We start from the raw sequence: 16,260 nt of genomic DNA, 5'->3' as shown, positions 1-16,260 counted from the left end.
ATCTACCACCACAACCCCAGAGTGGACAGCTCCCTGCTAGTGTTTCATAATTCTTGTTTTTAATGGTCTCATCACTTCCCCCAGAACCATTTTTTCCAGCTCAAAATGTGCCACAGGAGTCATAAGAAAAACAAAACAAACAAATAAACAAAACCTTTTCTGTTATATCTTTGAGCCCTTTGAAACCTGTGCCATGAATTAATTGTATTTTATAATATACTTTGTGAGTCAGTGCTTTAGGTATCTAAGGTTATCGACTCCATGGCGTTAAATACTTTTCTTCTGCCCTAAAATTCTTCAAAAGTTGAGTCAATATGTTCTTTATGACTCTATGAGCCGAAAAATAGAAAAGGCAACTGAATCAAAAATTCAGTATCTGAGTAGATATATGATAGATAAGTAGATATACAATAAATAAATGACCAGATATATAAATGATAGATACACAAATAAATAGATGATTAGATAGATATATAGCAAATAATAGATAGAAAATAGGGTAAGTGATAGGTAGATAAATAATAGATTATCAGTAGATAGATAGATATAGATAATAAATAATAGAAAGATAGATAGATAGATAGATAGATAGATAGATAGATAGATAGATAGATAGATGTATTAATAAAGAATGATTGGCCAGTTATCATAAGCTTGTCTCTGGAGTTTAGATAAGATCCTTTTAAATGCTATTTCTGATGATGAAAACTGACATGATAACCAGAACTTTTTAAGTTTTTGATCTTTATATGAAAACTATAAGAAGTGTATGCCTTGCTTATAGGAAGAAATGAGACAACAGCGACTTTTGAAGTATCTAGCAAGTTACGTGGGACATGGTCACTACCAATAGTCATTGTCACCATTAGGATCGCTCTGTACTTTCCAATAACAGAAAAATGCTGTGTTTCATTTAGATCTTTACAGGGATCTTCGCAGCTGAAATGGTACTGAAGTTAATAGCCATGGATCCCTATGAGTATTTCCAAGTAGGGTGGAATATTTTTGACAGCCTAATTGTGACATTGAGTTTGGTAGAGCTTTTCCTAGCAGATGTAGAAGGATTATCAGTCCTGCGGTCATTCAGATTGGTAAGTAGAAACTAAAGATACTGCTATATTCTATAATGAAGGGGTATCAGGTTTGTTTGAGGTTTCATTTGTTTTTTTTTATTCTATAGTTTTATTATTTAAAACTTTTAGAAGTTGAATTGAAGGCAATATCAAATCACACACTTAGCAAAATAAAATCCATTCATTTACAAGTGTAATTAAAGAGATAGAACCTCATGTTTAATTAGGAACTTGAAATTACATCCAGTTCTGTTTAATGACGTATTCTAATATGACAGAAACACTTTTAATCTGATATGTAATGATGTATTTCACAGTAATAAGATTATGATTTGCAAAAATTTATGCATAATATGTACATAGATTTATGGGGTTAATAACTAAAGTTTAAATCCTTATCACACAAACACTATGCAGTCTAAAAAATATTAAAAGTGCTAGAAAGTAAAAATAAGGTTGAACTACCAATTCTAAAAGAACACAGAACATGCAAATGAGTTGCATCAGAATCTTTGATTAAAACTACAACACTTTTTTCATAATATGCATTGTCATTATTATGGTAATTATAAAACAACAGGAATATTAAAAGACAGATGAAACCAAAATTTGCCTCTAGGTAGATAATAATAACATGGAATGTGAATTACACTGTATACTTGAAAATCAAGAGTAGAAACACTGAAAACTCTTTTACGAATAATTCTAAACTTTGTTCTTAGCTGCGAGTCTTCAAGTTGGCAAAATCCTGGCCCACACTGAATATGCTCATTAAGATCATCGGTAACTCGGTGGGCGCACTGGGCAACCTGACCTTGGTGTTGGCCATCATTGTCTTCATTTTTGCCGTGGTTGGCATGCAGCTGTTTGGAAAGAGCTACAAGGAGTGCGTCTGCAAGATCAATGAGGATTGCACGCTGCCACGCTGGCACATGAACGACTTCTTCCACTCCTTTCTGATCGTGTTCCGTGTGCTGTGTGGAGAGTGGATAGAGACCATGTGGGACTGCATGGAGGTTGCTGGCCAGACCATGTGCCTTATTGTTTACATGATGGTCATGGTGATTGGGAACCTCGTGGTATGTAAGAGCTATTTACATATTTAAATTTTCTACTACAATTATTTTCAGATGCTACTATTTTTGTAATTTTAAAATTCACTTTATTTTAAAGACAAAATAATACTTTTAATCTCCTTGGCCAGAAAACCTATATTTATATTTTTCAAACTTACCTCCTAGAAAAAGTCCTACTTTATTATCTGATTTTAATAGTTTTGTCATATACATTAAATCTGTGGTTTTCAAACCTCTTAAAACATGAACTGTCTTCAAATATAAAGATGTAGTGGTAAATAATGCATGATTAAATTAATGATCACAACTAAAGGAACAAGGCAAATGAGAATATTGGTTATAGGTCCTTATATTCACAAAACTAGCAACTGGGCCAGGCTCAGAGTCCTTGTCTCTGTATGACCCTTTGAGTTAGGAAGGATTTTCATATTTTATAATGGTTAAAAAGAATAAATGAAGAATATTTTTGACATATATACATCATGTGAAGTTCAACTTTTAGTGACCATAGGAAGTTTTATAGAAACATGGATGTAGTCATGCATTTAAATTTTACCTATGGCTACATTCATGCCCAGTGTTCAAAGAGGAGAACTGCTTAAATATCCATGTCCTACAAAGTACCAAATATTTAGTATATGACTCTTTACAGAAAAATTTACTTCCCATAAGTTTACAGTATATCTTTCATATAACAATCTCCTCATTTTTCCAATTAGTGTTTTCTTTGCTTCTGATCTTTTTCTTATACCTGTTGATATAATCTCTCAAGCTTACAAAAAGAGAAAGTGAGGTAAAAATGTTCTTCTATGAGCCATTCCACTTGATTTTCAAATCAACAATCTTGGCTTGCCCTAGTTGTGGTCCACTGGGCTTCACATGACCTGCCAACCATAGGGTAAGCGCATTCACTCTCACTGGCGTCAGAACAAAGCTACTAAATATTTTTGACCTTATAACTTCCAGTAAAAAAATAAGGGTTAGAGACCAGAACAGAAATTCTACATTCGTCAGACCACACACTAAGTAATAACATATTAAAAATATACTGAGTGAATTATACAGTGGTAACTCTATTACCCTTGTTGCACAAAATTAATCATCATGAATTGCTACTCTGTAATTCTTTATCACATTCATGTGGTGATGAGTACATTTTCTAAAGTGATATAGGCTAACAAATCCTTCTAAAATGCAAAAATACATATTGTTGTCTTTTGTCTCAAACTCATGATCCTCCTGCCTCAGCCTCCTGGGCAATGGGATTTCAAGAATGCAGTGCCATGTCTAGCTAAAGAACATAAATTTTGCATCCTGATAACAAGCTTTATCTGTATGCTTTTTCTTATAAAATTTTAACATGAAATAGTGAAGACAAAAACTGTGATCAGTATACTTGTGCCATATTGAGACCAAGAAAAATGACACAGAAAAATCATCACACAAGAGAGAAGTGCTTAATATAAGTAATGATGCTAAAGAAAATGCTCTTCTCACAGGAAAAAAAGTTCTAGATGGATAGTCTAGGAAAGTTTTTGAAGAAACACAATGTAATATTTAGGTGTGAGAACTGGTATGTGAAGAGTGTGATTCTTTGAGAGGAAGAATGGATTTATAGTAAAACATAAATGAGCATTAAATCTACATGGAAGTCATTATGAATGACTCACATTTCACTCACACGGTATCAATCCATCATAGTAAACAAAAACAGAAGTTTGGCTCTTTTTTGTGATGCCTCCTTCCCAGACACCAGCTGTCAGAAACTCATGGACGTGGACCATGACTGCAGACTTCTACTTCCTATGAGAAGCACACGGACACAGAAGTGTCTGCTGGTGCTCTGGGTGATGAGTGAAAGGGCTTTGTGGTCCAAATCACAATCAAGGTTTTCCATGAAGTAAAGGTGGCTTGACCTGCGCGAGTGTGCCTGCTGAGGAATGAGGGACATTCTCTCTTATTGATCAAGGAGAGCTAGATAGAGGAAATGCAAGTCTGTTCCCAGATACCTTGTGAATGCCAACTGGACTGTTCTCAACTTAGTTACTGTAAATAAATAAATAAAAAAGAACGGAAGATATTCCTGGACTGACAGATACTATGACTGGAGCTAGCAGAATTGAATAACTTTTCAGTCTCTCCAGAGATGATGATGTCCACCAATATGTTGTCAGAAAGCCCATAAACAAAGGAGATGAGAATCCCAGGACTAAAGCACCCAAGTCTCTACCTCTTGTTATTCCATATGCCCCGCAACACAAGCAGCAAAATATTACACTAAAGAAAAAATGCACGACAAGAAACAAGGAAGATGCCATAGGGTATGCTAAACTTTTAGCCAAATATTAAGGAAGCCAAAGAAAAATGCCAGGAACAGATTGCCAAGAGATGTAGTCTGTCCTGTCCTCACTGAGAACTTCGACTTCTGAGTCTCAACAAAAACAAGTCTTTAGGATTAACGAATAAATAATCAGACCTTGAAAACAACAAAGTTTAATTCACAAAGTTAGCAAATCAACTCTTGAATAGCAAGGAACTACCACTGACATAGGTTTAAAATGGGAGAAGTATAAAATTATTATTTTGATAATGGAACTTCATGTTAAAGGTATACACTAAACTGATCTAACATCTTAAAACTTTCTTATGGGGCTTGAGATATGCTTAAGTAGGCAAGAGTGCATTCAGTGCAAGAAAAGGACCTGATTTCAGTTCCCAGAAGCCATGTAAAAAGCCCAGCATGGTCATATGTGCCTGTAGGCCTGGCACAATGGGGGTGGAGACAAGAAGATCATTGGGACGTGCTAACCGTCAATCTATTGCAAATCTAGATTCAGTGAGAACCCTGTAGCAATAGAATAAATCTGAAAGTGCCAGAGGACATCAAACATCTTTTTCTGGTCTCCACATGCCTACACAGACAAAGACGCAGGCAGACAGACACACGATAGACAGACAGACAGACAGACACACACACACACACACACACACACATACACACACTAGACAGAAGGGAAAATTCACATATTTATTGCTTATGCAAGTTTATTTACAGTTATTGAAATCCCTAAAAAACACAGGTTTTAAAGGGACACTTGAAAAAGTAGATTTTAGTCAACTTTAGTCTGTGGTAAGACAATGATCAGAATTGTCACCAAATTGGACTTTGGATATCTATCACCTGTTTTCATAAATACTTCTCTTTTTCCTAATGTGTTAATGAAATTGACTTTGTTCTAATTTGTGATATCCATTAAACCAATGTAAGTATTAGTTTCTTGTCATGTTTTGAAGTGAAATATACTATCACAGTATCTATTCTCATTAAAGAAGTAATATATCATAAGCTAGAAAGATTCTAACACTTTGAACTAGTGAGTAGACCACTAACTGAAAACAGATCTTTAGAGTGTTTCATTGATATTCCTATTAAAACACAAACATATGTTCTTAATAAAATACTAAAAAGACAACAGTTTAGGAATACCTAAATGATCTTAGCAATTACCCAAATTGTTTTCTATGATTCTGAGTTAGCCAGACTTTTTCATCCCTGTAACAGACACCTGACACAAACATTTAAAGGAGGGAAGATTTTTTTGGGCCCTACTTTAGCAGTCTCAGTCCCTAATGGCAAAGAGTGCATGTGGAGCTCAACAGGGTTTCAGCCAGGAAGCAGCAAGCACTTTTAAGCTGTAATCTTTGTCCCTTTTACCATTTGATTCCATTCAGGCTCTGAGCCTATATAAAAATATGAGGTAAATAATTTGGACCTTGAAGACACATATTTAATGGTAGCTCAGGTATGTGTGTGACTCTTATGTAAAACTTTTAAATATACATACAATTTACATGTCTTCGGCCCTCTGTGAAAATCTTAACACCTGAAATTCACTTGGATACCTAATTCAGAAAGGAAAGGCAGAAATGACTTTGTTCTCAAAAAAGACCTTGCTTCAAGGATACAAATTGCCCTGACCTCCTTGGCCACTTCTCCCAGGACCTAAGTGATACTCAATAAAGACAGCCAATCAGTTTCATTGTCTTGCGTGAATTATGTTCAGTGTGCTTAATCTTGACCTGAATGGTCAGCACAATGACAATAGTCTAATTTTCCCGCATAATTTGCTTCTCAGGAAAGTAAGTAGTAATCAGAGGGGAGTCAAGAGAGCCTTTGAGATTCATTAAAGGGGATTTGACTGACTCACATGACAGAAGAAAAACAAACTGATGAATGGCGTGATGATAATGCTGGGGGATGGTTCTCTGCACCTTCTGGTAATTCATCAGGGGTATTGCTGACCCCTGCTGCCCGAGCCCCCATGTCTGTACATGGAGAGAGCTCTTACAAGTGCATGAAAAGGTGCTTCGCCTTTTTGTTGTTGTGGACTTGCACTGTGACCTGTAATTCTGAAAAGTGTGCTTCTTTGTATTTCCCGTGTCCCTGTTTTTCCCCACCCTCACCTACCCTGGTATAGGTCCTGAACCTGTTTCTGGCTCTGTTACTGAGTTCATTTAGTTCTGACAATCTCACAGCAATTGAAGAAGACACCGATGCAAACAACCTCCAGATTGCAGTGGCCAGAATTAAAAGAGGAATCAATTATGTGAAACAGACCGTCCGTGAATTTATCTTAAAATCATTTTCCAAAAAACCAAAGGGTTCCAAGGACACAAAACGAGCAGTAGATCCAAACAACAAAAAAGAAAACTATATCTCAAACCGTACACTTGCTGAGATGAGCAAAGATCACATTTTCCACAAAGAAAAGGATAAAATGAGTGGTTATGGGAGCAGTATAGACAGAAGTTTTATGGATGAAAATGATTACCAGTCCTTTATTCACAATCCCAGTCTCACGGTGACAGTGCCAATCGCACCTGGGGAATCTGATTTGGAAAATATGAACACTGAAGAACTTAGCAGTGACTCGGACAGCGAGTACAGCAAGGAGGTAAGGTCACGACACATGTATTGCTGCACTAACAGTTTGTAGATGAACCAGCATTTGCTATGTCTGGTGTTCTCAGATCTAACGTGAGATATGATGATAGAGAGTTTGTGTGTGTCATTTCAAACAGCCTGCTGATCATTCAGATAAGGTTTTCTTACTCCTTTTTTAATAATTGGTTTAATCCGGTTTAGCTGACAGCTGACCCTCCCATCCTCCATCCCTTTCTTGTCACCACAGTCTTCATCTATACCCTGGTCGTCTCCATCACTCTTACCTTTACACCCACTACCTGCCAATTCCAACTCGTCCCTCTGCCTCCATTTCTCATCTGCTCTGGGTATCAAAACGAATTTCACTTCAGTTCATTCCTAATCACGCGCTTCCCAAGATAGAGTCATCCCTGGTTTCCAGAGATTCCTGAAGTATTCACCACATATAGAGTTTCAAACTAGAGACTCAGGCAGCTATGACGACCCCTGTTTCCCCCTGCTATCCTGCCAATCCTTCCCAATACCAAGTAAATTTACCTCTAAACCATAAATATTTTCGATCTGTGTTGCTTTAATTGAGATTTCCTTCTGTGGACAAATTCTGCATAAATCTTTAAAATTTGACTCTGAAATTCTTCTGTAAAGTCATTAGAACCTAAATCACAGCTTATGTGAATGTATGCAAAGGTTTCCAAACATCTACCTGTTGAGTCCTTCCTAATCTCTGCTCCAGTTGACAGAAACCTGTCTAATTTTGAGTCCTATATAATTTTATGCCTCTCTCTTGATTTATTATTTAGATTTGAATTTCCATTTCTTGCGAAATTTTGGGATACATTAAATGGTGTTGTGAGCAAACAGAAACTTTAAAAACACATTTGTGTCTTCTTTTCCTACTTCAGTCTATGCATATCTAAGCAACTTAATGTATATGCTGAACTATATTTCATTTATGTCAAATATAATAACCAAAATCCATCACTAATTATTGTTTGAAAATGTTTCCTGTGTTATTTTTATGTTTGCTATTTTAGTCATATTAGAAATTATTGGATAGATATTTATCAAGTATCATCAATCTGTTTAAACCTATTAAGACATGTCGTCCATGAACTTATAGTCAATATATGACACAATAATAGGCAATTCATAGTCACATACATATATGCATAAAAATAGCCAATGTAGTACATATATATGTCATGATAATCATTTATTGAGTGAATAAATGATTAAATAAATATAAATACATATCACTAAGTAAACATAGAAATTCTTTTCTGATGTCCAAGTCAGGAAGAAAACCCTTTATGTATTTTAAATTTTTTTATGTGGAGAAAGTAATAGAAAACAAATGTACTAATTTCAGCTTGTAGAAAATCCAACTCCATAAGCAACGTTTTAGTAGCATGTCTCTGAGTTTAGTTTCATATGGAAAAGGAAATTAACTCAATAACTAATTTTCCTTCTAAAAACAATGGATGTTAGGAAGTGTCAATTGACTGGAAGACAATAACTCTCTAAAATAAGCCTAAAATCCTAGTTGTCAAAGAAATTTATAAGACAGGAAAATCAACCAAAGCCATTTGAAATTGCTTATTAACATCCAGGAGAATTTTTTTTAACTGGTCATTTTTCTTTTGTTCAAAACTAGTGGCTGAATTTTCATGGGTTGCCTTCATTGCTGACAAAAATCTATTTATTGTCTCCCCAAATAAGGTGGACATATATCTTTTGAGAAATGACAGCCAAAGTTATCTTTGTATTCCTAGTATATCACTGTGAAAACTCTGGACTCTTTTGCTTCAGGTTTTCTAAATTAATTTTTTCCTGGGATGACTTTTCAATTTGTGCCTTGCTTTTCAGTTAGGAGCTAAGGAACACAGACTGTATTTATCTGAAGTACTTCTCCCTTTCATGCAAACCTTCTGTATTCTAAGCACCACAATTTCTAGCTCCCTCTGCCCCTTCCAGATTCCTCGTTATTTACTTCCTCCCCTGTAAGCGCCTTCATTCTCTACCCTTAAATGTCTTTGAAATCATGACTAGCACATTCCTAATTAGAGGTGATGACTCTAAGCAGACTGTACCTACTACAAAAGAACTTCTGGTTCCACACTACATATTTCACCAGTTGCCTCTTTCAGAACCTCCATTTTGACCAAAGGGAAGGGACACCTCTGATCTTTGAAACGAACCCCTCTTGCCTTCATTTCCCCAAAGTCCTGCTCTTGGTGGGCTATGTCCTGTGCCCAGTGTATTTCATAGGGACATTCCAGTCCTTTTTTGTGTCACCTCTCACACACGCAAGTTTGTTTGCCAAGGAAAACAATTGAATGAGTACAGCATTCAAAATATTCCATAGTGAAACATCCTTCCAGAGAATGACTTAGCAATGTATCTTGGTCTATTCTGACTAAACAATTTCTCTAAAGACACAGTCCATCTCTGAGCCAAAAAAAAAAAAAAAAAAAAAAAAAAACATACTGTTATCTACACAGTACTCAGGAAAATAAAACTGCCACTGCATCTGAGAACATAGACACTGGATTGATGGTTCTCTCTCAGATTCCTGAGGTATGGCAAGCCCTGCAAGCACTCTGTGAACATGCACACACTACACACACTTCTCCTATAGCAATGAATTGCTTCCTCTTTAGAATCTTGGATGAAGCATGAAATGTAGCCATTCACTCAATAAATACATATTTCAATTTACTATGCTCCAGGAATTGTGCTAAGCTGCTTTCTGAGAGAGGAAAAAAACAAAAAACAATCTTACCTTCTCTCATCTACAAAACCCTACTGTGTGGTTTAACCTCTAAATTAAAATATAAAGAACTCTGAGTGAAGATATGTGGAATCATGTACTATTTTAATGATGTACTAATATCTGGAGTTTCAGAAACACATTCTTTGACTCAGAACATAGTCGATGATGGTTCTTGACTCCAGAGATCAGAATTCAAAATACTGTAAGAGCTACCTTCCATCTGAAAGGGCTAGAGAAAGATCCCATACATCCTTTGCTGCTTCTAAGCCATCTGGTAGTTGATGACAATCTCCACTTTCAGTAGCATCTCCATAGCCTAGTTCTGCCCTGATGTGCCCACAATGAACTTCTCTTCTTCTTCCATTACAGAGGACTTTCCTCTGTAATGACTCATGAGACCCACAGTTTTAACCTCATCTAACAAGATTACATGTTTTCAAAGACTATTCCAAAAAAATGAAACACTCAAAAGTACCAGGGTGACTAAATATTGTTTTATTTTTTTGCTAGGAAGGGTAGATACACTTCATATAAGTGTATGTGGCTTAAAAGGAGGGATGTATAATTATTATATTCAAATATTACAAAAGGTAAACCAGGTGGTGGTGGTGGCACCTGCCTTTAATTCCTAGCATTTGGGAGGCACAGGCATGTGGGTCTCTGAGTTCAAGACCAGCCTCATCTACAGAGGGAATGCTAGGACAGCCAGGAATACACATAGAAACCCTGTGATTGATATGTAAAATGAATAGAAAGAAAGAGAGAAAGAAAGAAAGGAAGGAAGGAAGGAAAGAAGGAAGGAAGGAAGGAAGAAAGAAAGAGAGAGAAAAAGAGAGAAAGAAAGAAAGAAATCCTGTCTGGAAAAGCCAAAAAATAAAATCAAGTAAAATGATGAAGTAAAATATGCAGAAAGCAGTTAAATTATAGGAGCTAGACAATTTATAGACCTGTACTTTGGGACATCTCTTCTGCTTCTAAATGAAGTTGAGTGGTCACTACCCAAAAACACAAATCTAACAGGGAAAAGATGAGTCAGTGTTGCAGAAAGGTTGAAATCATGTATGCTCTGTTGTGTCAATAACTGGAATCATTCATAGAGAGAAAGCTAGGGGATTATCTGGTGCAGAATGTTCTCAGGAAACACCAAGCAGCAACAAGATGTGAGAAGTGCCACAGTGGGAATGGGGACATGTTAGACTGCTTCATTTGTAACAGCCATGTCACCTGCTCCTACAGAAGTTCCAATGTTAGCTTAGCTTGAAGTAGTCTTAACATAAAGCAGGGAGGCCTGGCCAGTTCAGGACTGGTAAAAAAGATGCAGGCCCCTACTCTGTCTTCCAGGAGAAGGAACATAACATTGGGTAAGGCAGCTCACTTCTGACACAACAGTTTACACAGAACTCAGCTTTGGGCAGCCAAAACTTCTGGAAGCCAGGTCAATGAGGGGCCCACCAAAAAAGGGGATCTGGATGTCGCTCCATAGCATCTATACACTCCAGCACTTATAGACAGGAGAGTCATGTGATCTCCTGTGACACCTAAGAGGTGGATGCAAAGTAAGGGATGGATGGAGGGAGGGAGGGAGGAGGGAGGGGGGGGGGGGGGGGGGAGGAGGAGAGGAAGTGATAAAGTTATTTCCGTATCATGTTAATTATTATACAGATAAAATAATAATATTTTCTTAATTTTTTTTTATTAATATTTAATACATTACTAGGAAAATATAAATTGAATTTCCTTCATGAATTATAGAATGAACATTACACAAATATAAGTAGTATATTGATATTAGGGATAAGGAAACTTGAAAAATATTTAACTGTTTTTATATCCCAAAATTCAGTTTCATATATTTCAATATAGCATAAAGGAAAAAGAAAGTTTAAAAAAAATCTTTATTCTACAAGTTATTTCATATTCATTTTAATTGCCTAAACATTATTGCAACTAATTAAAATTGTTTCATCCAGTACTTGAAATCATATACAATAGAGAACAATATTTTTCCTCATGAAAACATACACATGTATAATTATTCGAACCATGGTATATATATATAGTGGTGTGTCTTTATTACGTATTATATTATTTAATTTATTTTTTTTTTTTTTTTAAATAAAAAGAAAAAAAAAATATATAATATATATTTTATATATATATAATATATATATATATATAGAGAGAGAGAGAGAGAGAGAGAGAGAGAGAGAGAGAGACAGGTATATATTGGCAGGTATATATGACAGGAATATTGTTTTCTTTCATAAATTACAGTCATTAAATATTCGTGACCCTTTTAAATATTTGATTTCCAAATTGACACTAAAAGTGTATGCACTTTAAAGGTAAATATTAAGTAATAATTGATTAAAATAATGAAATAATTTTAACCTGATAGTTTGCAAGTGTGGTAAATATGCAGACCATTGCAACACAGGTAGAATAAGCAGCTTCTGTAAAAGACCCTACCATATCCCACTGAGGATCTCCAAAATAAGGGATGCATGTCTTAAGGCTGGAAGAGGTGGCCCTTGAACCAAACCCTGACATACAGAAGTAAATTTACTAGCTGACTATGCCACAGAAGGAAATCGCAGGCCAATGACCAAGCACTCATATTGCTTACCTAATTCACTCATTTATCTCTCCACTCATTCGTCTCCTCAATATTTAAGTCTGAAAGCCATTGTCTCTGCAGAAAACATAAGGTGCATATTTGATATGAAATACATTCACTTTATTGATTTGGTAAAAAGTTACTTAAATTTATATAATCATCCAAGTTAAATATTTTATACCAACTTACTGTAATGGTTTTTTCATTGTTATTAAGTCTGTATCTCTTTAGATTTTATAGAAGATTTTTTTCTCATCCTTTCATTAAAGGGCAGTTTATATTTTCACTTAGTATTGAACTTTGTAAAGTATAATCATTCTTACCAGAAATGCTCTCGACTGGCCAAATTTCATTGTTTGCTAGTTCATATTAGAGGGGTGCTGGGCTTTGATTCTTTTCTTTATGTATTAGGTCACTAAAATCAATCACTCTCCTAGAAAATTAAATTTGGATCATTTCTTTTTCTCAGATTGGTTCCAAATGCCATAAAAAAATCTTTACATCTTTATTGGGCAATGAAATATTGGTCTGAAATATCTAAATCAAAATGTATTATTCTTTATGCTTTCTTATGTCTGGAAGTACTACTTTCCTGCTATTATGTTGAAACTCCTAAAGCTAAACATGACAACTAAAATAAATGAGGAAAATGCTTATTTTAAGAGTATTTTTCTCAAATTATATACTATTACTCCCATCCAGCCCACAGCGTATATAATCCATTTCTAAAACATTGTTTTGAAGGACAAATATGAAAAATTGCTTAGTATATGATAGTGTACATGTTCATTTGCTGAATAATAGAATTATAAAACTGGATGATTATTTTTATGTCTACTTGAATGGCATTTCATTTTTTTTGCTGTGTTCCGTATATATTACCTAATGGTGAATACATACCATGTGTTTCAGACAGATGCTGAGTTTCTCCTTGCAGGTATAAGGCATTATACTCTTTAAGTCACAGTTGACTACTTCCTCTTGCTGCCTTTCTCAACTTCAAAACCTAACCTTCTCACTTCTGCAGGGGTAAAACCACAGTGGAACTCCCCAGGATACAGCTCTGTGCTTGTGACCACTTTTACACAGGTTACCTAAACCATCATACATATATGATATTTCTTCAGTGTCTTGCATGCTATTCAGCTATGAAATCTTTCTGCCTGACCCATTGCAAGAAAGTAGAAAAACGTATGATTGTTCCATCGATGAATCTAGGTCAAGCATGTCACTGGGGTTATTCCATCATTTGTTTTTTGTTTTTTTCTGTTTTTTGGGTTTTTTGTGACTTTCTTGATTACTCTTGGTATATCTTTCATGTTCTGAACTGATTTCAAATGCATGACCTATACGATGTTATTATATGGATTATAAAAGTAAGATACAGTAGTAAAAGACATTAGAAATCATATTTCAAATAAAGAACACTCTCAGCTTTAAATTGAGTAGATTAACATTTTATTGATCCAAAGTTCAGTGGGAGGAGTATTTTAGATATCAGCATAAAGAATTATTTTTTCTAGCTCTGTATTCACAGATAAGAAAATTAATACTCAGCATTTGACTGATTTCCAAGTACATATCTAGGAAAGTAAGAGCAGAGCTGACACACCCAATGTCCAAATCTAAGTTTTGAGTAATTTTGAAATGATTTAGCAATGACTAGCATTTTGTTTTTATAACCAATTCAAAACCTTAAATTAGGCATGTTTATTCAATTTTAAACACCATCAAGTAAATGTTAATAATATACCTACCAAAAAGAAATAAGTGTTTGAAATGTTTTGTTTGATTCCAGAAATAACATCACTCACTGATGAAAGTACATTTCTGGTTCTCCTCAGAGTTGTCTCTGCTTCTAGTTTTAAAGGAGATAAGTGACTACTCCAGCTCTATTTCAGTAAGATAGAGACAGTTTTGCTAAGGTTATGAGCAATACTATAGGCTGCTTTATCTAAATCTTCTAAAACATATAAGAAAAATGTATTGCTCTAACAAGTAAAATTTAATAGTTTTAGTATAATTTTTGAATGACTGAGTAATAAAACCATATTAAGAATCTTGCCTATTTGATAATCCAGTTCATATTTTTACCTTCTCTGTCATGTTGAAATATTTGTATCATTTGTTGTCCAGAGTTCAGTGAAGAAAGCAAAATGTTATCCTGAAACAGTCACATTCTAGGGACAATGACACTAACAATTCACAAGGAAAAAGAAAAAAAATCAACAACAAATATATGATGTTTTAGTGTTTTGTGTACATGACATTATTGTAATGGTTAAAAGAAATGTTTTCCTTTTTTCAGTTTCTAGTGATTTGAACTCAATGATCTTGAAGAAAACTATTTCACAATGTAATGAATATCCTTCAATTATATCATGAATAAAAATATACATGTATAAAATAGCACTTTATAGATATAGTAGAGCATACAATATTTCAGAAAATTTTCAGAAATACACTTACATGTATTTATATATGTACACATAATTGTATACATATATGTTTTTATTGTGAATTAATTAATTTTGCCAAACTGGTGTTAGAGAAGACACAGTACATATCAATAAGTGATATTCCTGGGCATGGAGGGGGACTCAGTGGTTAAGAGTGCTTGCTTCTCTTCCAGAGGATCTCTGTTCAGTTCCAAGCACCAATGTCAGGCTTCTCACAACTGCCTCTACTCCGTCTTGGGGGATTCAGTGCCCTGTTCTGGCCTTGGAAATCACTACACTAACATGCTCAAATACAGACACACATGTATACATATAGATTAATGATTCAAAATGCTAATAAAGTAAAAATGGAGCCTTTCACTTGCACAGAGTGATTTGGAATGTGGTGCTTTGACAGGAGCTACCTGTACAAAGGTCAGGAGAGAAGACATTTTTAATGCTTAAAAATGTTGTATTATTATACATTGTGCTTTCAGTATTAGAAATTCACATGTTGAGAAAATTGATTATTCTAGTCTTTGTAATTGTCCCCTCCTGATCTTCATTTAGGGAATGATGAAATTATTTAAAAAAGATACAGGTTGATTTTTTTCTTTCTGGTTTGTTTTGAATTTATGAACGATATATAAAGAAGCTTGAGGCTTTCAACCTATATTTGGACCTCACATTCTGTCTTCACATTTGCTTAGCTAAAATCCTTGCTAACCCACTTGGAATTTTTCAACAGGTGTCAGTTGTGATAATGTTTGTTAAATGTGTTTTATAACATTTTCTGTCAATAATCACCACAGTCATTCTGATAGCACACAGAAGCCTTGAAAACTTTATTAGGGAATAGGTTTTATTCCCTTCCTTTTTAGTTAGAATAAAGCTTGGAGATTACACTACTAGATCTAGCAGAGAAATACACAGCCTTCAAATTCCTTATGTTTCCAAGCGTTGTTTTTGTTTGTTCATGTTTTTAGCCAAGATCTTACCATTTAGCTATATTGATTGTTGTGTATTGGATACAGAGTGCCCTTGATAGAAGATGTTGAGGGAAATGAGGACTCAGTGAAGTCGTTGGCTTTATTTTAAATTTCTTGACAATGGCTAAGGCTTCCCTCATTATTTCTTTAGCATCTGAAACTACATGCCATATTGACTGCGTGCATGCGTGATTACTGCTAAGTCATTAACACTGAGCAGAAGGCTGCTTCCTGGCATGCCTACAAGGTTTTCTGATAGCAAAAGAAACAAAAATAATAAAACAAAAAGGGATCCTTTCACCATATTAGAAAAAAAGAAAGCAGGAGTATTAGTTGCTCATAATTAAAA

The 16,260-nt window shown here is 34.9% G+C and overlaps 1 protein-coding gene and 1 long non-coding RNA gene across 6 annotated transcripts in view; one reads left to right on the top strand and one right to left on the bottom strand.

Moving 5' to 3' along the window:
* LOC119087842 overlaps window positions 1-16,260 on the bottom strand; it is a 139,794-nt gene that overhangs the window by 33,238 nt on the left and 90,296 nt on the right. The gene's annotated exons all lie outside the window — the stretch shown is intronic.
* Window positions 1-16,260, top strand: part of Scn9a (sodium voltage-gated channel alpha subunit 9) — a 145,086-nt gene that overhangs the window by 93,151 nt on the left and 35,675 nt on the right. Inside the window, exons 15-17 of the mRNA XM_028867387.2 lie at window positions 918-1,091; window positions 1,796-2,152; window positions 6,628-7,104. Of these exons, the coding sequence (XP_028723220.1) occupies window positions 918-1,091; window positions 1,796-2,152; window positions 6,628-7,104 (1,008 nt within the window). The remainder of the gene's footprint in view (window positions 1-917; window positions 1,092-1,795; window positions 2,153-6,627; window positions 7,105-16,260) is intronic.

The sequence above is a fragment of the Peromyscus leucopus genome, chromosome 4 (assembly GCF_004664715.2).
Source record: "Peromyscus leucopus breed LL Stock chromosome 4, UCI_PerLeu_2.1, whole genome shotgun sequence".
Lineage (NCBI taxonomy): Eukaryota > Metazoa > Chordata > Mammalia > Rodentia > Cricetidae > Peromyscus > Peromyscus leucopus.
Note: the sequence above shows the minus strand (reverse complement) of the source record. Positions and strands in the feature narration are given on the sequence as shown.